At 30.7% G+C, this 23081-nt stretch overlaps 2 protein-coding genes across 7 annotated transcripts; both read right to left on the bottom strand.

The window, feature by feature from the left end:
* Positions 1-1636: 1636 nt before the first annotated feature.
* Positions 1637-7253, bottom strand: LOC108324029 (uncharacterized). 3 transcript variants are annotated; one of them, XM_052875141.1, is made up of 11 exons: positions 6880-7253; positions 5822-5908; positions 5182-5703; positions 4673-5106; positions 4358-4446; positions 4139-4242; positions 3938-4037; positions 3647-3722; positions 3425-3539; positions 2768-3299; positions 1678-2309 (listed from the first exon to the last, which is right to left on the bottom strand). In XM_052875141.1, exons 1-11 carry the CDS (start codon positions 7109-7111, stop codon positions 1823-1825), a joined length of 2778 nt encoding a protein of 925 aa, XP_052731101.1. In that variant the 5' UTR covers positions 7112-7253; the 3' UTR covers positions 1678-1822. The 3 variants fall into 3 exon arrangements, with proteins under 3 accessions (XP_017412305.1, XP_052731101.1, XP_052731102.1); XM_017556816.2 differs by having other exon boundaries at positions 1637-2309; positions 4673-5703; XM_052875142.1 differs by having other exon boundaries at positions 4673-5703; positions 5822-5919; positions 6880-6890.
* Positions 7254-8845: 1592 nt separating this feature from the next.
* Positions 8846-13356, bottom strand: LOC108326210 (protein NLP6). Of its 4 annotated transcripts, XM_052875139.1 has the most exons (6): positions 12836-13301; positions 11540-12111; positions 11378-11425; positions 10334-11270; positions 9189-10156; positions 8846-9121 (listed from the first exon to the last, which is right to left on the bottom strand). In XM_052875139.1, exons 1-6 carry the CDS (start codon positions 13095-13097, stop codon positions 9074-9076), a joined length of 2835 nt encoding a protein of 944 aa, XP_052731099.1. In that variant the 5' UTR covers positions 13098-13301; the 3' UTR covers positions 8846-9073. The 4 variants fall into 4 exon arrangements, with proteins under 4 accessions (XP_052731099.1, XP_017415057.1, XP_052731100.1 ...); XM_017559568.2 differs by having other exon boundaries at positions 8846-10156; positions 12836-13356; XM_052875140.1 differs by having other exon boundaries at positions 8846-10156; positions 12753-12889.
* Positions 13357-23081: the final 9725 nt, after the last annotated feature.

Below are 23081 nucleotides of genomic sequence, written 5' to 3'. Positions count from 1 at the left end.
CAAATCAAAATCAAAAAATAAAAATTAATGATAATTTATGAATGTTACTGATAAATGAATAATAAACATAATTAATGTTACTGTAAGAATATCAATTGCAATCATATAAAGAAAAAGCAAGTGAATTATGCATATAAAAGGCAAAGTTAATTAACCAGGCGCAGATTTCATTCAACGCGAAATGATCGGATCTCAATATCTGATGTCTCTTTATTGGATTTTGACATTCAAAAATTATAATATTAGACGTCGATATCCGATTTGTTTTACATAGGATGTCGATATCCCATATTTTGATTTTTCGAATTTACAGATTTGATTTATATTTTTGAAATTTTACTCTTTTTTAAATGTGGACATCCGACTTAAAACATTTGAGCGTTCAAGCTCCCACCGCCTTTAATTATCTCAAACCTTTATGTCCAAACTACCTCCAACACCTTCAAGGTGCCAAACTATCTCAAACAATTTCAATACTCAAGAAATGGTCTAACAATTTCTCAAAACTCAACAAAAGGATGAGGAAAACACTCAACAAGATAACCCTAAAAGAAATGGGGTGCAAACACTCGTGAGAGATGAAATGGGATATAAGTCTTTGAAACATTATATTCAACTTTTGAAGACTTCATTTAATGTACATGAAAATTCTCAACAAATCAATTTTAATACATAACCACCTCTATTAGAGGATATTTATGAAAATTTGGGCTGTAGGGTGAAAGAATTGGAGGTACAAGGTAAAACACCGTGAATATTTAGAATTAGTTCAAACCTGATTATACTAACTTATGCTAGTCCAACATTTTACTATTGAAACTTAGATTTTCGAAAAGAACTACATTTAATGCTTGAAAATCTTGTTTCCCATTTGATTTCTTAAAACACGAGTCAAGAAAACAACATATTGAATTACAAGTGGTTACTCACTCCATCATTATTAATTTCATTTATACAAAAATTGATGCAATATTTATATGTTATGGTTTAATTATTATTACCATTTGGTTAATGTTTGCAGTTTATTTAATTATTTTAAAGTAAAACTTAGATTCTTGAACATGTATCGTGAACTACGCTGATAATGGAATGCTTGAATGGACGCTGAAAAGAAGGCAAAATCTTGTTTATCGGTTGATTTCTTAAAGCATAGGAGAGTCATGAAAATAACATGTGGTTACTCACTCAATCATTATTAATTTCATTTATACAAAAATTATGCTATATTTATATATTATAGTCTTCAAATGTATTTAATTATCATTACGATATGGTTAATGTTTTGAGGTTTATTTAATTATTTTACAATTGAAACTTAGATTCTCAGATGTGTATCCTGAACTATGCTGATAATTGAATGCTTAAATGAAAACTGAAAAAAAAGGCAAAATCTTGTTCCTTGATTGATTTCTTAGAACACACGAGTTAAGAAATTAACATGTCGAATTACAAGTGGTTACTCACTTCACCATTATTGATTTCATTTATACAAAAATTGATGCTACATTTATATACTATAGTCTCAAATCTATTATAGTCTTCATATGTATTTAATTACCATTACCATTTGATTAATGTTTACCGTTTATTTGTTATTTTAATTATTTTACAATTAAAACTTAGATTTTCGAATGTGTATACTGAACTACGTTTATATTGAATGTTTGAATGGATACTGAAAAGAAGACAAAATTTTGTTCTCTTGTTGATTTCTTAAAACAAAGGAGTCACGAAAATAGCATATTCGTTATTAATTTGATTTGTACAAAAAAGATATTATTGACATCGGTATTCCAAAGCAACTTAGCATAACAGGGAGAGATCAGGTCCTGAAATTTTGAGTGAGCTTCTCAACTCTTTGTATACAATCACCCGCAACTCGCTTTGCCCCATTTTTTATAGTAAAACCAAACTCAGCGGTGCCTTGGTGCACCTCATGAACTGACTTGCCTGCCTTTGCCATGAGAGTTTCTCTCAATTCTTCAGCTTGTTTTCCAGATTTGCTTGTCCACTCTTTCAATCTTGATACGAATTGAGAAATTATGAGGATAATCTCGTCAATCATATCTCGAGCTCTTCTTCCCACATCTGCTGCCATTTTCTTTAGCTTCTGCAGTAAGTTTTCACCCCGGTCAACCGTATCTTGAACCGATAACTGCTCCTCAAGATTCAGCACTGGAACTCCAGTAGAGTCCTCAAGGAAGTTATCATCCACTGCTTCGATTCCATTCCTCTCCCAACGATCTCTAGCCCTCTCCAAGGCCACTGCATATGCACTTACTCGTTTTGCCTCATCCTCTACCCATGCCCTGACACCACACACTTGGCTTGTAATATAACACAACTATATGGCATGTCTCAAGATAAAATTATTGCTTCTCAACTTTTAGTCACTGGAATTTATATTTCATGAAACAATTTTTGAGGTAATACAGTTCACTCAGTCAAAGTAAAAAAGAAAAAAACTAAAGAATTCAAATACAACGTGTCAGGAATAAAACGTAGAAATCTCAAAACAGTTATAGAAACAAGATAATATTTTGACCAGAAGAAAACATCAAACCAAGAAACACAAAGGGATCAACCAATGGATATACCTGGAATTATGGATGTCAATATCAAATGTCTAATTTAAATATGAATCTAGACTACCAATAGTCAAACTTGAAAACAATATTTGCCAGTTTCCACAATTATTTTATGTTATAACCATAACTTAAAGATGATCAAACCAACTTAGTTGCTTCATGAATTTTCATAATTTTACCTTGCCATTGACAAAGCGTTCCGTTCAACTTCTAGCTCATACTGCACTCGCTTAATTTCCTTCTCTTCATTTTCTGCCAGCTCCCGAAGCTTACTAATCCTCTCTTTTTCATGAGCTATTTCAACCTTGTCACACATAAGGTTTTGTAGATGATCTTCCGTCTCAAGCCTTAACCTAGAAAAAATAACCCTTTCTGAATCAATAGCAGCTCGTTCCTTTATGAAGGAAATTCTGTCTTCTTCTCTCTCAGCCCTCAACCTTTCCAACTCGCATGTTGCCTCTATGGTCAATCTTTCAACAACATTGATCTTTTCCCTCTCTATGGAAAGCTTCTGTTCAAAACTTGCATTGATATCCTTCTCAACTTGAGCTACTAAAACACTATGAGAAGCAACAGCGTTATCGGCCAAAGATTCTGCCTCAACGCGTGCAAGCTCTCTATTAACTATGTCAAAAGCATCTCCAGCAGCAAGAGCTACAGCTGCTTGGGCCTTTGTCACAGGTTTATGTGGCTGGAACAATCGTGTATAACCTAACCACCACCACCACCACACACACACCAAATCAAATAAGAAGAAAAAGTTAAAATCAAAAGCAAATAAGACATGTAAGACAAACGAAATTTTTTCAAATGCTTCAAAAGAGAATATGACTTACCAAATGCAAGAGCTGTTATTCCATGCTCCCCAGCAGATACATCAGCAACAAGTGCAGGGAATGCATCAGAGTGTACCTTACCAGCATCTATAAAACCAGAAAGCTGGTACAGCATCTGGCCATGCAAGATTATATTTGAAGCAAACAATTGATTAGGTTGCAGTCCAACTGCAACTAGAAAAACAAGAATAACATAAGCACAACAGAACAACGTTGAGAAACCTTTCCATCTGCTTCTGGAAGCTGTCTTTTCTCTAGGACCGTTTTCCAACAAACAAGATCTTGACGTGATAAAGGGCTGCGACAAAATGCATATAGGAGAGAAGGGAATCACAATCACAACCAATGCTATACAAAGTTACAAGATTAAAAGAAAAAAAGGAAACCATGTAAAATTGTGAATAATTGAAAAAGATAGGTGAACTCCAATAATGATGAATATTAACTATGTGGCCCAGTAAAATGAAGGTAACCACAGAATAGATATCAAATACCAAATTTAGTAAAGCATACCTTTCAGGAGAGAAGTAAAATGGGCCATCGTGTTCATCTGTAACCAACTGTCCATTACATCTTGAAAGCCTGCTTTCAATAAGTCCAGCTTCTGCCAAGCCTGAAGTGTCCATATTCATTAGACGTGATAAGCTAGGAAAAAGTCATACATACTGACAAGCTGTTGTATTAAAACACAACATTCAAAGATCCTACTCTGACCTTGAATGGAAGAAAAATCTGGGTCCTCAGAGGTGATATCATCAAATGCAAGCTCAGTAACATTTTCTATGTACATGGCAGGAAATACCTTTGAGATTGTTTTCCTGAAAAAACAATCAGAAAAGCACACATACAGCCACATATTACAATAATACAAATAGCTTGTTTGAATATTGTTATTTCACATAACAGTGATTGGAAGAAGAAATAAATAACTACCTTGATAGAGCACTGCTAGCCGACACTAACCATCGAGCATACTCACGGCGTGTGCATAAATCACTGGGTTCAACATCAGACTCAATAATCTGATTATGCAGCAAAATTTTCAGTGAATATACAAATTTTTAAATAATTATCAGACCAATTGGAATATTTTACTCTAACAAAATCCAAACTATATCTAAAATGTGTTAATGAAAAATCTATCAAGTCCATCTTTCCCAAGTTCTTAAATATGTAGTCCTTATGCTTCACAAAAATAATGTTTGACCTACTATCCGTTTAAAAATGCAAATAAGAACAAAGACATACCTTCAGAGCTTGCAAAGCAGCTAATGCTTGTCCCTGGCCTTGGTCAACAACTGCAGGAACTAAAACCTTTCCAGGAAACACCTCTACAGCCGAAGAAACTACTGATGGAGCAGGAATACCGGGAGCAGAGTAAAAGGCTCCAGAATTTGAAGATTCAGATCTAGATTTATTAACCTCATTATCATCATTTTTTACCTGTCCATCTAGAAATGTATTAGTTGATGAGACAAATGATTTTGCCAACAGGTCATCTTCTGAAAAGTTCTGCTCCTCAAAGGATGACTTGTCCGAAACCTGCGGCATGTTGTTCAGATCAAGATTTCCTTTGGTTGAAAGTGATGGATCATCCTCTTCAAGAAAAACCTCAGGATCTGAAGTTGTCTTATTTGACTGAGTACTGACATCAATATTGACTGGTACACTTTCATCATCAGCTACAAAACTTAAAGTATTAAAAATAGCAGAACTTCTATTGCCACTTGAAACGATAATTTCATCCTGCTGCTCACATATAACAGGTAGGGGCTCAGCATCAATGTTGGACATGTTTCTTGGTTCAATGAAGGATGGGTTCTCCTTAAGCTCAGTAGTAGAGTTATCTGTATCTACAGTAGAGCTGCTATCAAAATCTTTAAATCTATAACTATCCAAAGAATCAATAGGAGTTTCAGGTTCAGGATCATTAAGTGCCACTGTACCCTCCCTGGGAACAACATACCTATCATCAACAACTGACCCATGCTGTAGTTCTTCTTGAACGGATATGTATATGATGGCATCAGCATTATCATCTATGTTATGAATATCACGAACCCACTGGGATTCTATGTCAGAATCATTAACAATTCTATGGCAATTTGGAATCTTATCAGACTCAGGAGATAAACAACCCCGGGATATGTCTATCTGACCTTCTACATTAATATCTACTTGCTCCACCCTGTTGTCAGCGTTTACATTTTCTGTTTTGTCATTACAATCATCAGAAGATAAAAGCACTCCCTGATGTGTAGTCAGGGGCTTCACTTGTCCTGCACGCAGTCAAGCATGCATAAGTTAAATTGCTTCACTCAAAAGCAGATAACTTGCCCCACAAGACGACTTGATGGTTAATGCATGGCAAAAGCAGAAGCAAAAAAAGTTGCTTACTGGCACCGTTTCGCCTGCTTACAAGGAATGCAGCAAAAGCAATCCCTGAAAGAAGAAAGATTCCAGCCACACCCACTCCCACAACTCCTGAAAACAAACTACTTAAAAAGTGTCAAGTAAGGAGAAATACTAACAGCAACAAAAATAATGTTAATATCTTTTCCGATAATCCTCTACAATTGCATGTGAAACCGTAAACCTCACAGACTATCTGTACCATATCAATACAGAGGCTTTATTTGGAAACATATTTCATCAAGCATGGTCAAAAGAATCAAGGATAAACAGTCAATTTAGTATATAAACTATTGACATATTTCTTATTATTTTAGTCCAACAACTTTAACTATGTTAGTTTTGTTTGATATCTGGTAATGGTTAATGATCTTTAGTAATAATCACATATATTTATTAGAAAAGAAATAAAGTTAATAACCAATTGAATTTATCTTTATTTTGTAAACTTAAAATTCTTAATGATTCTTTCAAGATTAATCAATATTAAACTTAATCAATACAAGTAACAATTACTAAAAACCAAATTTGTGAAACAAAATCAACTAAACTCAATTTTTTTGGAATAAAAAATATTTACCCAAACAGTAATGCTACAATATGTCATCACCCAAAAATCAAATAAGAAAGAATAATAAACTTATATATAAATTAGTTTATAAAAACTCCCTTGTTTATCTTCTCTGAATGGCGATTTTAACTTATAGGACAAACTCAATTCGCTTTAGCCTTTTATTTCTTTCTCCTGATTATTTGTGTTCATTCACAACTTTATCCAAACATTGTCTAAAGTACAAGAAGCAAACCAAGAAATGCAAATGAATGGAAAACGAATCCCACAACGAGATATAACGCAACCAAACATTTCATACATCAACAATTTTTGAAAATTTAAATAATTACCACGGCCAATAACTACTCGCTCATTGATAAAACTAAAAAACGGGACAATCAGTTTTATAATCAATAGCGTTCTCTTAGAATAATTGACCTAAATCCAAAAGAGAGAATAATATATCTGGAAGTTAAGACACTTTCCTCACCTCCATATGATTCGTTCTTCTTAAACTCCGAAACGGAACGGTTATCCGACCCGGACCGAATAGGAACAGAACCCGACCCGTTTTCGTGATTTGCAATGCAGAGAAGGCGAACGCGACGACGATCGAAGTTGGTGAAGCGCGTGTGGAAAAGAATTGGGTTTATTTTCGTGGAATTGAAAGGAGTGAAAGCTAATCGAATTTGAAGAGAATTTGGAGTAGTGATCGATGCCATCTAAGAATTCAATCACCTCTGAACTGCACTCACTCACACCAAAAATATCAACCCAAACACACCAAGATCAAGAATCAGTTAAAATGGCATTCACACACTCTCGAGAGTCACTCACTGAATCCACTACTTTTTGCTCATTGCATGTAATTTATAGGTTGGTTTGTGTAATAAAATAGGTTTTGCATTAGTTTAAGTTTCGTGTATCATTATGTTAGAAAACTGTGCATTAATAAAAATAATACTTCGTTAAGATTCATAAACAGCGAAAAGATTCTAATTTCTGCATAATTATTATACTCTAAAAAATTTAACATAAATTTAATGTACGATGCAACTTCAAAAATTGCATTTATCAACAATAGTACTTCTAGAAATATTGCATTTGATGAATTTTAAATAAATTATTATACTCTAATTTTAGTATTTCTTTTTATGGAAATTGTTAACTTGATTATAGGTCCATACCTGAAATAGAATTGATCCTCCTACGATTGTGAGAGAAAAATATGTATTTTTCTTAAAAATAATTATAATACGATTCTTGAAAAACTTTATAGGCTTGTATGTCTACACTTTTTGGAATATGATACTAATCATTTTTCAGCATACAAAGCGATTCTGTTAAGTTCTTTCCAAAAAGTGATGTAACCTTTGTCCACATGTCACCATCCAATTGTGCACCCAACCCTTGTTTGTCACGCTGGGATTGATTTTATAAACTTTTGTTTAAACCATTTTCATGATAATGAATTAAATTTGATCTATAGTTAATTAGTGATTAAATTCTGTTTAAAATGTTTTCATGAAATTTAAAAATCTAAGGTTTCAATTATGTACAAAACTAACTAAAGATGGAAAATAATTTTTTTAACTAAAAACAATTATTGAATTGGAAATTTTAAACAATCAAATTGTGAAGAAATGTAATGGCATAAAAGAATACATTGATGTTATTTTTTATATATACCGTCATAAATTACTCATCATTCATTTTAATTAATACTACCATCTTTTCTAAGAAAATATAAAGTTAGATCATGTCTGCTTTTTACTAATATATTAAAATTGTATATAATGTAAAAGAGATCATTATTACTGTTTTATTTTTTTTCTTACAAGTTTAAAGCTCACAAAAAATGAGATTGAGGTGATTCAGATGTGCTAAGGTTTTCTGCCTTGACATCGTTAAGAAAAGTTGTATACATATAATTTTTGTATTGTAAATATAAATATATCACTTAATTAAATAATGTATTAAAAAAACTCTAATTATATTTAATTCGAAATATAATTTGATTAGCTTAATTATATTAATATTTTCAATTTGTTACATGAAACTAAACGTGATAATAAGAACGAAAAAACAGTTAAAAAATGTCAAGGATTTAAAATGATCAAACAGGGGTAAAAAAACCTATGGATTAATATTTACATGAAGTACAAATATATTTAAATTTTAAAATACATAATATATTGTTAAATGAAATGGTAATTATTGTGGAGATCAGAAAAAAAGAAGAAGCTTAAACTGGTTTAAGTTATCAAGATAAGTTGGTCTGCTAAATTCATTGATTAAGTGATACATATAACGTAATCAAACCAGATATTAGTGAATTTGAATAACTTGTTAAACACTTTAATAAGCTGGTGAGATAAAGTTATTTACCAGATAGCTCTTCTAGTTTAGTTAAATTGGTTTATAAACTATTTACACAAATTATCAGAGGAAATAACTTGTTGAATCATATCTTCCTCTCTTTAATTCTTAGACAACAAATATTCAACTCCTTTTATCTGAATGATAACCAAAAACTATTTTGTTTCCGTGTTTTTATCCTAAAAACGAGAAAGGACCTACATAATTAGAGTACAAACTAAACCTATGTACACACACTTCTCACTCTCCCGAGCTCTCACATGAGCTTCCAAGATTGGACGTTATGTCATGCACCAAAACCCTGATTATGTTGCTTCCTGGTGATCTTGACACATCCATGCACTCCTGCAGGTCTGCATCACAGGCTATCAAAACCCATTCATGATCATCATCAAGGTACTTGATATCAAACGTACCCACCTCAAGTTTCAATCTTTTGGCAACTTCTTCTTTCAGTTCCACAATGCCACATGTCAATGAGACCCGGAATCTTATGATATCTTCTCTGTATGTTGCCTTGATAGTCACAGTCTTCATTTCTTTCGTTGCTGCAAAAGGTGTCACTGCTTTATTAGGAGTACCCATGCTTTGCTTGGGAGACAAATCTAAGGCTGGAGGATTAGTCCCACAAGCTTCAGGAACAAGGTCCTCCAAAATGGCCTCAGCTACTGAAGGACACAAATTTCTTAAGTCTTTAGAACTACCAGCATCCTCTATTAGCATCCCTCCAAATGGCTCTTGAAGTTCTGCAGCCACAAATTCTGGCATACAGAAAGGAGTGGCCTGGTTCGGTGTATTAGTGGCTGGCTGCAGTGTTGACTCTGGTGATCTCCTTAGCACTGCACATTGGTCATGGTTGGAAGTAATGAATATATCTTTTACAGGTGAACTTTCATTTGGGATACTGTCATGCCATGAACCGTGAGAAGTAGGGTTTGTGCTATCCTCACTTGAGCCACTTCCAGTTCTAGTCCTTTTCGGTTCTTTCCCAATCTCCTGAGTAGAACCTCCTTTATCATTGGTAACTCTCTCAAGATTATGTATTCTTCCTCCTACCAATTGATCTTCCATTCCTGCTTCTCTGTTTGTTTCTAGTTCTTTGGAGGCATTCAATTCATTCACTTTCATCTGAGGTTCTGATGGTCTAATGCTCATTGAGACTGGCTGGCTGAACTTGTTTCGAGTAGATGGTTCAGGAAGGGAACCAACAGCAATGGGAAGTGGACTTGTGCTGAGAGAATTCAAACCAAATGCTCCTTCAGCACCCTGGACAGATTCAATAACACGCTTCAGCTTGGACAGGGAACGATTAACCTTGTTGATCTTTCGAGATGGCCATCGTGATATCCCATGCTGCCTACAGATGCGCTTCATTGTGGTAGGACAAACTGTACACCAAGAAAAGGCTCGTAGAGATAAAATTCATTGTGCTAAAGTAAAATTTGTATTCATAGACAAATATAAATATTATTCTTAGATAAATGTGTGATTCCTGCTAGATGTATATTGTGAAGATAACAAACAAAACTATTCATTATCGATATGTTTCAGGAGTGTGAACATACCACCAAGGCTCTTTGCAGCATCTTTTAGACTCCCAGCAAAATATCGTTGCAAGACTTCAAGACTGATTGATTTCTCAGTTTTTCCACGCTTCCTCTCTAAGGGTTTCTTTGAGGTTTTAGTCTCTAAAGTAATCATATGATCAATTTTCCCACCTGCTTTATCACTGAGATTCGCTCCATGATTGGTACCATTACAGTACATCAATATGTGTTGCTCTGATGGATCAAGTGAAACTTCCTCCTCCATATTTGGTGAAGTATCAGGTCTAGGAGGTGATCTAATGGATGGGGCAATTGGAATGGATTCATGCCTTGTGTGAATTCTTTCAATTGTTGCTTCAATAATTTCAATTGAACCATCCTCAAGTTCAACACCAGAAGCAATCTTAAGACTCTGGAAATGCTGTTTCATTGTTGCCAATATGGACGCCAACAAAGTCTTTTGTTCGTGAAAGTCTGTGACCCTAGGAGGCAGAAAAAACTCTAATACATAATCATCAGTTCCTGTATGAGAGCTTCGTAAACATATTGCAAAACAGCTTGTTAATCCAAACATGAGAGCATAATGAACTAAGGGGTAATCAGTCTTGCAGAATTGGGTAATGCTTGAACAGAAGCACATGCTGTGGGACAAAAAAGCCCTCCCAGCAACCCCTTGACTTTGTTGTAAGTGATGCTCAACACAGGCCTCACGGAAACCCCATAAATGGGCATCTATAATATAGAATGCTACGTCAGTTGTAGACATGCAAACTTTCCCCATGCAGCTACCATCAAAACTAGAACAAATTTTCTTCACACCACCACCTTGGGCCAAGACACTCCGATGCTTACAAGGAATCCATGTTTGCGCCAGAGGTAAATTATGAGTTTCACAAACCACTGTCAGTATCTCCAAGATCTCTGATAAAGCATTCTGACGGCCTTCATTACATATCTGGTTTAAAAGCATTGCCAAGTTATATCTGTGGGAACAAAGGGTTAAGATAAAGAACAACAGAAATATAACAGATGGGGATGCATCATGTCTGATGGTTAAATCACCTGAGTGTATGGATGGTCCAAAATTTCCGAACTCCTCAAATTTACTGTCTGCAAGGAAACATACGATCGATGTTGGTATACTATTACATGTAACCATCACATGATATTTGTCAAACATGAGCAAATTATGGGCATAATTAGCCAAGTTAGAAGAAACCCAACCTCAAGGGCTTTGCAGATTTTATCAACCTCGGGAGCATAGTTAATCTTCTGAGAAGTCATTATCAACTCCAGTACACCAACACATGACTGCAATGCAGGTTCAAACACGGGCAGAGCCAAAGATCCACGAACATTGTAATGTTGAGCATGATCTCGGCGTGGATACTCTTTACTGGAATAATACAGAACATTGGGAGTCCATTCTGGTAATTTCTGCTGAAAAACCCGACCAGGGAGTCCCAAACTTCCATCGTTCTCCCCATCCACAGCAAACATGTACATCAGAGAGACCGTTCTATACTGATGCAGCCCATTACTGTGTGGATCAAGAACAAATGGTTGACCTGAAGTTGTAAGCACATACCGATTACCATTCCGCACAGGTGCCCAAACTTGAGCCAGAACATTCAATTCAGTCAACTCTTTGAAGTATCGAAGCGCTTGTGTCATCCTTTCCTTAATTACACAGTATCCGCCCACATTTTCCAGTGGTGTCATAGGCGCAAGTGGTGGCAAAAGCTTCTTGTTGTCATCATTCTCCTCTGGCTTTTCAGCAATTGAATTTGAATCACCTGAAAACAGTTGTTTCGGTTAGAATAGTTGCAGATCCCTGAAGAAACAATAAAATTCACGTTTAGCACCAAAGGGCACAGAGATAGTAGGCAACGAAAGCTGTTGCTTAACAGTTATGGTGGTAATAACACCTCTGAGCTCAACTTCACAACATATCTACAACCTCCAAACCTCAAATACTCCAAGAATCATATAAAAAAATGTAGCTTACAGTGGCAAAGGTAAAATCCAAGGGAAGCATATTACAGACAAAACTCCGGCCTCAAAACATTAGCTTGCTTGAACAAACTACACTCAAAAGAGTACAACCATGTCAAGCCATGAAATTTCAGCTGGTGCGTTCAGAATAGGTGATAAAAGAAATTCAATTTCAATCCCATAAATTCCATCCATATATTACCTGTGCCTAATAACCAAGTTCCTCAGCAATAAAAAAGGGCTTCAACCAAAGTAATTGGCTATTAAAATGGTTGTTCTAATAAAATGTATTTTTTTTTTCCAATTCGCATAAACTTCAAGCTAAAAATTGGCAAAACGAAACTCTTAACACCAAAAGAACATACACTACAGAAACTAATTCCACCCCATATTACATTTATAAATCTATAAAATAAAATTCTGGTGCATCTATTCAAGTTACATTCCAAAGGGTGTGAGCAGGTCCAAAAAGAAGGATGCAAATTCCAAAACTGAAGTCCAAAGAAAACCAATCTGAAACCATACAAGGGAAGATCTTGTGGCAATCAGAGAAGGCAGAAGCTGGAAACTTGGCGTCTTCTCCATCAGAGAAAGCCCACAGAGGAGAGTAAGGCTGGTCAGAGTTGGAGGAGAACAGAAAAGGTGACATGGGATTGGAGCCAAAGGACATGTGATCCAAAGGCCATGAAGTTTCTAAGTCAAGATCGAAGTCCATGGTGCAGCCAACTTCCTCTGCGGGCTTTGACCTTGGAACACAGTCTGTATTTTCTTCCTCAGATTCTGACATTTTCTTCTCAGAGTGCTAAAGAGTTTGCGGTGAAGATTGAAACTTTGTGAAGAGAAGTTTAAGGGCAGCGTAGAATAGATGATGATGATGATGATGATGGGTAAACTTCAGGTGAATGCATAGAGTTTGTGATTCCATGTGAAAATTTTTACAACTCCCTTCCACTTGCAAGTTGCGACAAAGTGACAATTAATTATTCAATAAAATGAAATTAAAAGGAGAAAAAAATTCTTGTTGTGGCACCAACTACCAAAAGAAGGGCACTTGCACCTGTCTCTGTCTTTTCTCTTTTTATTCATTTGCAAGGTTTTCAAAGCTTCCATACAGAAAAAATAATAATTTAGTTCTTGACAATTTTTATTATGTTTTCTTTTCGTTTGTTTGCATTGTAACTTTCACTGTTGGAAATTTATTAACTGGTCTCCCCATCACATTTTGTTTTGTATTTAAGTTTTGACACGAGAATTCAAAAATATAATTGATATTTTAAATCTTACAGATATTTTAATAGTATGTTCATTTTTCTTCCATATTAATTACATTTTTTTTATTGATTTTCCTCTCTTTACAATAAAGATTGAGAATCTAATAAAAAAATCAAGCGAAGCATATTTTTTTTCCAAAATATCAAATGAAACAAGATGGAGAAAAAAGCACGTGGTTTTCACTTTCGTATTTGTTTTGAAATTCCTAAATACAGTCTCAAAATAATATGTGATTATAATTATAAAGTGAACGTAGTCTATATATATAACATTAATGTTGTTATCATGTCAGTCTGTAAAATATCTTCTTAAAAGCGTGAACAAATAATAAAATAGGCCAATTTGAGTTAATTTATGCTAATCCACACAAAAAAAAAATACGATTGGAATTGTTTAAGAAAATGGATTAAAAATGTTTATCCAGCCCTAATACACTATTGGTTGAGGTGGATTAGTCCACTAAAATTACTGGAAATAAATTTATAGACTAATTTGGTGGTGTTGTGTGTTTGTATAAAACAAAAGAAACAATATAATATGTAACATTTGATAATACATGCCGAAGACTCAGTCATATAAAAATTACTATCATCACCCAAACTTTAATCCTATTATTTAAAAACAATTAATTCGCTGGAATAGAAGAATACAACAATTATTATAATATAAATGGAATTTATATTTTAAGATATATTGGTCTAAATTTTTTTATTGCATTGTTCTTAATAAATATTACTGGTACAATCTAAGAAAATTATATGTTTAGTATGAAAAGGATAAGATTTTTACAATATTTATATATTAGAGTTTTATTTTATTTTTAGTTAAATATGAAAGTTCTAATCAACTTTATCGTCTGAAACATGAAAGTAGATATATGAAATAAAATATAGATTTTCTTAAATATTATAATTTATGATATATTTTGGGAATTGAAAGCAAAGGAGAAGTTGTGTACGACTGGTGAGAAAGATATGGAAAGAAAAATGAAAAGTATGTTGTGTGGCGATAACAGCTTTGGTACTTGTTTGTTTGCGACATGAAAGAAGTTCGATTTTCTTTGTCATTCAGAAGATGGGTGGTGACCATACTCCTCAAAATCTGTCCAATTCAAAACCAAGTTTTCTTTTATATAAAATGAATTATATAAAAGTAAAAAACATAAAAAAAATTAATATTTTGAGTGGAAAATAACCTTTTATCTTTATTATGAGTTTGTTCACATGTTGATTATTTTCAATATTTATTTAAAAAAATCTTTATAATAGTATTAGAGTTGTTAGACATCAATTTAAAATTTTAAGTTCAAAGTGATATTTTCATATTTTACATAAATTTGTTCATTATTTATTTATTGGTGTTAAATATTATTTTTTTCAAAAGATCTCACTATCTTCAATCAAATCTAATTAAATGTAATAGAATCATGTGAGTTTGTTTTTTTTTTTAATTAAAAAGTATCCCTTATCTAGGAATTATTTTAATATAGATACATCGTCCTTATAGAGTGCTGTTAGTTTTAAAAACTGAAACTTCATATGTGAAAAAGAAAAAAAAGAAAAAAATATTTAAACTGTTTTAAGATTTAACTTTTAAATTATATGAAACTATTTGATGTAATAAAAACAATACTTATTATATTTCAAAATTTGTAAGAAAGTGAAAATAATATTTACGTATTGTATCTAATGATAACCTGTAAGAGAAAAAAAATAGAAAAACATATATTTACAGTATAATTATAAACAATATTTGTATGATATACTATTAAATTGCTTTTAATAATAAAACTACTATAGTTTCTATCATTTTTATCCTTATATAGATTATGTAGATGTATTGAATAATGTAAAGACTCCATTATTATTATATATAGTTAAACAAGCACACATAACATATTAAACAACTTAGCATATCAAAATATATACATATTAGAGTCATTAAATAAGAAATAATGGTTCCTGAAAATTAGGGTTTAGAATTTGTGTTGATTATCTTATTTTAAGGTCGTTTGGTTTATTATAGTTAACTTTATCAACTCTCAATATCGTGGTGTTTTATCTCTATTTTTTTAATTTATTTTTCGTAGTTTTTAATTGGGAAAATTTTCAACAATTAAAAATGTTATAATTTCAATTATTCAACGTATATATAAATTAATTTTAATAATAGAAGGTTGAACCCTTTTCTGACATGGACACTCACAGATAGAGGCCAAAGGAAAAGCATTGTAAATTTCCCACTTGTGGCTACAGAACCATTTTTCGAATTTACTAGTCCAAAAAAACAGAGACCAAATCAGTGAATGTGGACCAAGAAAATCATAGTAAATACTAGACTTTAAAATATGTATGTAATTAAGGTCGATGTGCAACAAGGATCCAATAAAACACTGATTTTTGTTTGGTGATGGATAATGTTTGCTTGCGAGTTGCCACAGAACAATAAATCGTTATTTGACGTTTTGCCTACTCAAACAAAGCAAGAAAAAAATAGATAGAAATAATGAAACCAAAGAAACGAGAGAGGAAAATGATTGAGATATATAATTGAATATATGAATGTCATTCAATATAAATTCCTTTTTAATTAATGGATCAACCACTCATTGGCGATATGGACATTTACGTCACGGAGTTCTGTATTAGGTGTATAAGTCAGTTGTATTCTGTTAGACAGCTGTAACTACTACAGCATAACAAATGTCATTATAATCTGTATATAACAGACATGCGAGTTCTCACATTTTTTGAATAATACAACATCATCATTCAGTACTTGTTTTTCTCTGTTCTCTCTCTATTCTTTCTCTGCCACTCGGTGCATACTTTCTTTTGCTGGTCCAACATTCTGCACCCACAAATAACTTATTAATTAATTTACTCATAAACTATGGGTCTGATCGTATGAAGGGTAGATTTAAAATGATAAATTATTACACGGATGTGAGCAGAAAAAAAAAATTGTTTTTATAACATACGGAAATGTTTTATTTATTTATTGACACCACATATTTTGTTTATATAATATAGAGGGACACGTGTATTTATGATCATTCACTCAGTTACAAATTCGATAGTTAGACTTTATTTGAATTTATGAACGAAAGAATCAGACTATTAGGGAAGTGAATCGATTAATCATTAATTATGACAATGAATTTTAATATTGACTAACATAGAATGACTCATAATTAGATAATATTAATAAAACATTTACTTTAAAATTTAAAAATATAAATTTGAAATAAAAATATAAATGATATAATTGTATTGCATTATTTATACTTGAACTATCAACTTTGAGATTTTTGACATCGATATATAAATACTCTCTGAACAATTTGAACCAGTAGTTATAAACAAATTTGTACTCTGAAACAAATTTTAAACTGTAAATGTTTTATCTAATGTTGGACTGTTGATCTCGATCTTATACTCTAAAACAACAATGATGATAAACACACTTAACAAAATATAAAAACTTAATCGAGAATTTGATATTAAATTGAAAAAAAAAATATTAATATCAATTAAATAAAAAATAACTGAAAATCTTTAAAAAATTCTAAATTACTCTAATAAAATAAAACAAAGAATCATTGTGCTCGTTGTTGTGAAATATGAGAGTAAATTAAATATGATGGGAGTTCACAAAATTACTTAAGTATTTACTGTATTTTTTGTTCCTACATGATTTGATGAAGTAAAAAATACTTAAATAAAATAATATAATATGATAAAAAAAGTTATTGATTAAAATTTTTAAAATATAAAATATTTAAGCATTATGTTTTTTGACTTTATAATTGCTTAATGTAATTCAGTTCAAATACAAATAGTAAGTAAAGGTTGAGAAATCCGTCGAGTAAAAATTAGATGTAAAATATTGTTACTCAAAACTGAATGAATGATTGAAGGATATTATTGTAAAAATAAAGCTTAATTATTGATTTCTATTTTTGTTAACTTTGTGTTTGACGTGAGACTCATTTTTTTTAATGTTTAATGTAGTCTTTAATTTTGTAATTTATGTTCAATTTGGTCTTTTTTGCTAATGACGTCTAAATCGTTAACAACAAAATGTCCACAACACCTATTAGTGAGTTACATGCCAGTTATTGACTGACGTAATATGTTTGCAAAAGCTTTCTGGTTAGGGTTTTTTAAATGTCCGATGATGGAGGTGCAAAGATGGCTGGCCGTGAACGTGGTGGTGACGACGAGGGTTAGGTGGTGGCTATAGTTTCTGTGTATGGGAAAATTAAGGTTTTTTGAGGTAAGAGATGATGATGACGTGTCAAGGATGATGTGTCTATGTCAACTAATACCTGTCATGTAATTCACTGATCGATAATGTGAACATTTTGCATTTAAATATCGTTACCAAAAGGACAAAATTGAACATAAATTACGATATAAGGAACTACATTTTAAAAAAAATAAGTCCCACATCGAACAAAATTGATGAAAACAGGAATAAAAAATAGTATTAAACCTAAAAATAATGTTTCTATCTATCTATCTATATGTGCCATGTTAGGATAACCTAGGTCCAAGCTGAATGTGGCATTATAATACAAGAATTTAAATAAATTATGATTATTACAAAAGTAAATAAACTAAACCAGTAATTGAAAAGTTTTAATTATTAAAAAAATATATGATACGTCGTACATGTAAGCCTGGGCGAGTGGATTTGATAATTAAAAAATATAAGACGAGTTCAAATTAATCCTTAAATGTTAACGAGCTCAAAAAGAATATCTAAAAGTAGTTTTTTTTTTTTAAAAAGAAGTTGCCATTAATTGAAATAGATTTTTTTATGATTAAAATTAAAATATTTTGAAAATGAAAGGAAAATCAAGAATCAGAGTCCATTCAAAACATTTTAAAGACTCTGAAAAAAGGAGAGAAGTATTTGATAGAAGTTTTTTCTTACAAACACTTGACGAAAAAATTAACTACACTCAAGTAATAATGGATAGACTTTAAAGTGTTAATATAAATGAGATATTAAAATTCACTGCAGTGTTTAACATTAACTTAAAAAACTAGTATAAAAATGCGTGTCCTTTTCCTTAACTATCTTTTATTTGTTCAGCTTTTTGTATTTTTTATTTCAATTTAGTTAATTTTTATGAGATTTTTTAATTATGCAATACCAATTCATTAGTCTTCTTAATAGTGCACAACTTTTTCTAACACAAACTAGAAAAGAAATTAAAAAAAAATGATTTCTCTAGACAATGAGAGAGGGAAAGAAAGATAAATAGAAAAAAAAACTGTGAATCAACATAATAGATAGATGCAGGCTGGTTGGTCGCATAATCACTTCTCACAAGCGTTAAAAAAACAATTTTATTATACACACCATTTTGTATTTAATAACATCGTAAAAGTTATTCACAGTGATGGTACATTTAAATCAAAATTTTACGAAAAGTACAATTCATACTTTACTTTAACATATTTACCTTAAAATAAAGTGTCAACATTATGGATAAATTTTAAGAAATATCATATTATATATAATACTGATTAATTGATTATAAAGGTAACACTTCGAAAAACAAGGTAATGTCTTATTTTCCACCGGCCAATTCTGCTTTTACACGTTTCATTATTATTTAAATGAGATTTTCTTCTTTATTAAAGCAAACTTAGAATGAAGGCCATAGATTCGAATATTTATTATTTCTTATAGAAGGCACGACGGATTCCACTTAAGTAGTGAAAAATGGCATCAAAGGATAAATAAATTAATAATTGTAATATGCTTTGATTTTAATAAGTAAGCTTTTATTAGTGCAATCACAATATTTTTTTTTTTTATCTTCTAGAGAAATTCCAAAGTGGTTATACAACATTTTTTTGATATCTCTCGTGTATTCTTCTCTTTTCATTAGAGAATTTTTTATTTTCTTAATTTCATTTGTTACTTTTTCTAAGAAAGATTTTGGATCACCAAAATTTAAAGACTATAAGCAAATTTCGACACCTTTACCATGCGTATTTCTTTATTTGAAGGTATATTCAAAATGCATAAGTAAATTTTACCTTTTGATATTAGTTTTTGTGAAATATTTATATCTAAAGTGTACTCGTATATAAAAGTTTTCAGTAAATGATAGACAGTGATGTTAAAACAATGATTCCTCACGAAAGTAATGACTTGGCTAATGGAATTAGTAATTTTCAATGTTATGCTTTTTCACGATTTGATTTTTGTTATTGAAAATATTGTTTTCACATTATTTTCCTTATTTATTGAAGTTATATATATCTATATATATATATATATATATTATTACAAATTTTGAACGTAGATTCACAAAAAATTAGGTTTGAAGAGAGAAATAACATTGAAATTTTACAACATAATTTAATGAGAAGTTGACATTTAAATTTTATAGCTTAACATCAAATTACTTTTCATTAAATAAAATTTACTACAGAGCATTAACGATATGTTTATTTGAAGAATGAATTTGAAAGAGAAGAAATATATATATTTGAGAGGATTTGAAAATGAATTGTATATTTTTTTAAGAAATTTTGAGGTGATTCAGAATGAATTTAGAAATAAAATTTGTAAAAATTTTCTAAGATTAGAACAATCATTAAGAAAAATGTTTTAATTGATAAAAAGTAAAAATTACCAAAATATCATTTGAGATAAAAGTAATATTTATTAATAACATATTTATTGGTAAAAAAACATTCTAAATAGATAAAATAAAATAAAATAAATTAAATAAATTTGTATTTAAGTAAAAGTAAAATTATTTTGAATTTTTTTAAAATATAAGTGAAATCAGTTACAAACACAGTAGAATACGTTGCTCATCACACTAGAACCAGATATATTGACATGGAATCAAATACACTTCATATTGAAATCGAATACGCTTCACATTGGAATCAGATATCATGATATTGGAATCTATTCCAACTCGTTGCGACTTCATCTTCAACCTCACGCTGTGAATGAACACGAACTTGTTACAATAGAACACTATTGTTAGATTCATACAAAACCAATTACATACACGTTAGAATATATTTTAGATTTACCAGCATAAACATGAAATCAATTAAAGAGATTTAAGAATCGATTACAACACGTAACATTATCCCAAAAAAACTGGTAATTATAAATTCATGAATCGAAGTATTTAAACTATTGATAAAAAAACAATAAATCTTGCCATTTTTTCACAAATCCATGCAAGTGAATGCCATTTTAATCTGTCACAAACAAGCTAAGTCTAAGAAACGAAATAATGCTACAAAATTTAACATGAAACAAATTGTAGTATATATACACTAAAGAAACTAAACTGTGACATGTTTAGGGAGTTAGTTAGCAAAAGAACTATTTATCCAATAATAGCTTTTAAATAAATAAATACAAATGTTTTAATTTAAATGAAAAGATAATGATTTCTGAAGAAGTGTAAAAAGAAGGCTGAAAGAAACAAAGAATGATCTAAGAAGACACCGTAGGGAAAGGTTGGAAAGAAAGTAGTGGTAGGTAGACAAACTAGAAAAAGAGTCATGAATGAATGAAGTTAAAACAAAACGTGACCTTAGGAATTTGTACGTATATACATATTATACCACATAACTTAATTTTAAGACAAAAACAAGACATGCACAATTTCTTACGCAGCAGCATTTGTTTTAACTTCATCAGGAGTGTCTTTTATTCTCTAATTATCTAAAAACTAATTTTAAATTTAACCCAAACTTCATAAAATTACCTTATGAGATCAAATTTGTTCTTATATATATATATATATATATATATATATATATATATATATATATATATATATATATATATTGATTTGATTATATTTTTATTCAACCGTAAATTTTGAAAGAAAAAGTTTAAAATATATTATTTAATTATTTGGATATTTTATGATATCTTGGTGGAATGAAATAAAAAAAAAATAGTGTGTTCAATGTCTTTTAAGAGGGGTAAGTGGATTGGGGGATGGTGTTTTATTAGAACGTATATGAAGTGTGTATATATAGATGACACTTTGTGTTGTTTTAATTTTAAACACTTCGTTGTGTTGCAATCTTTTATTTCTATGGATGAATGCAAACATGACATAAGTTTCCACTTCAAGAAAGTTCCAGATAACTTTCTTCGTATATATATTATTTGATTAATTCTTTCATGTAAATATTTGATAATTTTTAATTGAAATTTTATTAAAAATATTTATTATTAAGTATTTGTTTCGGTTAAATTGTTCTTAGGATCGGTCGTCCTTCCTTACTTTACTTTTTTTTTTTATCTTCAATCGTTTTTAAGGGACGCTTAAGTCAGATATGTTTCATAAAGAGGTCTATATTTTATTAGGATAGAAAAGAATGTCTTTACATGGACCTTAACCCTATATTTATAGTGCTTATGGCAATCAAACTCATTAATTCATATTTGATATGGCAATAAATCCAATAATACTTGTTAATATACCTGCTAATTGTCCATTAATACCATATTCTTGTGCAATATGACTTGTCAATCACTCATAAATAACGTATATTTGCATTTAATATGGTCATTAAACGTATTAATTGATCATTAATAATATTTACCTTTCCTGATTAGTTTGTCTGACAGCTGGTTCCAGGTATAATACAATATTAATTGAGTGATATGTTTTGTTTGATCTTTTTAATGTAAAATGAGAAATATTAATTTCTATTACTTTAGTTTACTTAAAAACATGAACGAAAAAAATATTATTATCAGTTACATCAATAGTGGTAGTGACCATAATCCTTTGGTTGTGCATACATTTATTGATAAGTAAAATAATTTTGTTATTTAATATGTTTTAAATTAAAATAATAAAAGTTATTTATTATTTTATATTAACTTAAATATCGACTTATCTTAAAAAAAAAACTAAAATTTTTAAGACATTGAAATAAGTTAGTCAAATGACTGACTAAGATAACATCTACACAATCAAAACAATGAAAAAAATTAAAGATAACATCTACATGATCAAAATAATAATAAAATTTTAAAAATTAAAAGTATAAAAATTTTCAGTATTCAACAGATATTTTTTTTAATAAAGACTGCATTCAAAATAATTAAATCTATGATAAATTTGACATTAATTAAATCTTACAAATAAGAAGAATAATGATGAGTTTGAGAAATAAACTTTTAATTACAGGTTATTAAATGATGTAATAATGAGTATAATATATACCAATTATTTGATTTTCAATAGTAAGTACTTAACTTTTCTTTGAGTTATCATCGGTACACATGACTTATTTATTGGAAAATGCTATAAAATTACGACGTCTTACTCTTTTGTCTACCATATTATTCATTTATTTAATAAAACTACTTATCCTAAATTTAATTTGTATTATCCACGCTGCATAGGAAAGCAGAAAGTCCCAAAATAATAAAGGGAATCTGAAGTGAGGTGGGTCAAAATTCTTCCGTATTCTAT

The sequence above is a fragment of the Vigna angularis genome, chromosome 3 (assembly GCF_016808095.1).
Source record: "Vigna angularis cultivar LongXiaoDou No.4 chromosome 3, ASM1680809v1, whole genome shotgun sequence".
Lineage (NCBI taxonomy): Eukaryota > Viridiplantae > Streptophyta > Magnoliopsida > Fabales > Fabaceae > Vigna > Vigna angularis.
This window is presented reverse-complemented; position numbering and strand designations above follow the sequence as displayed.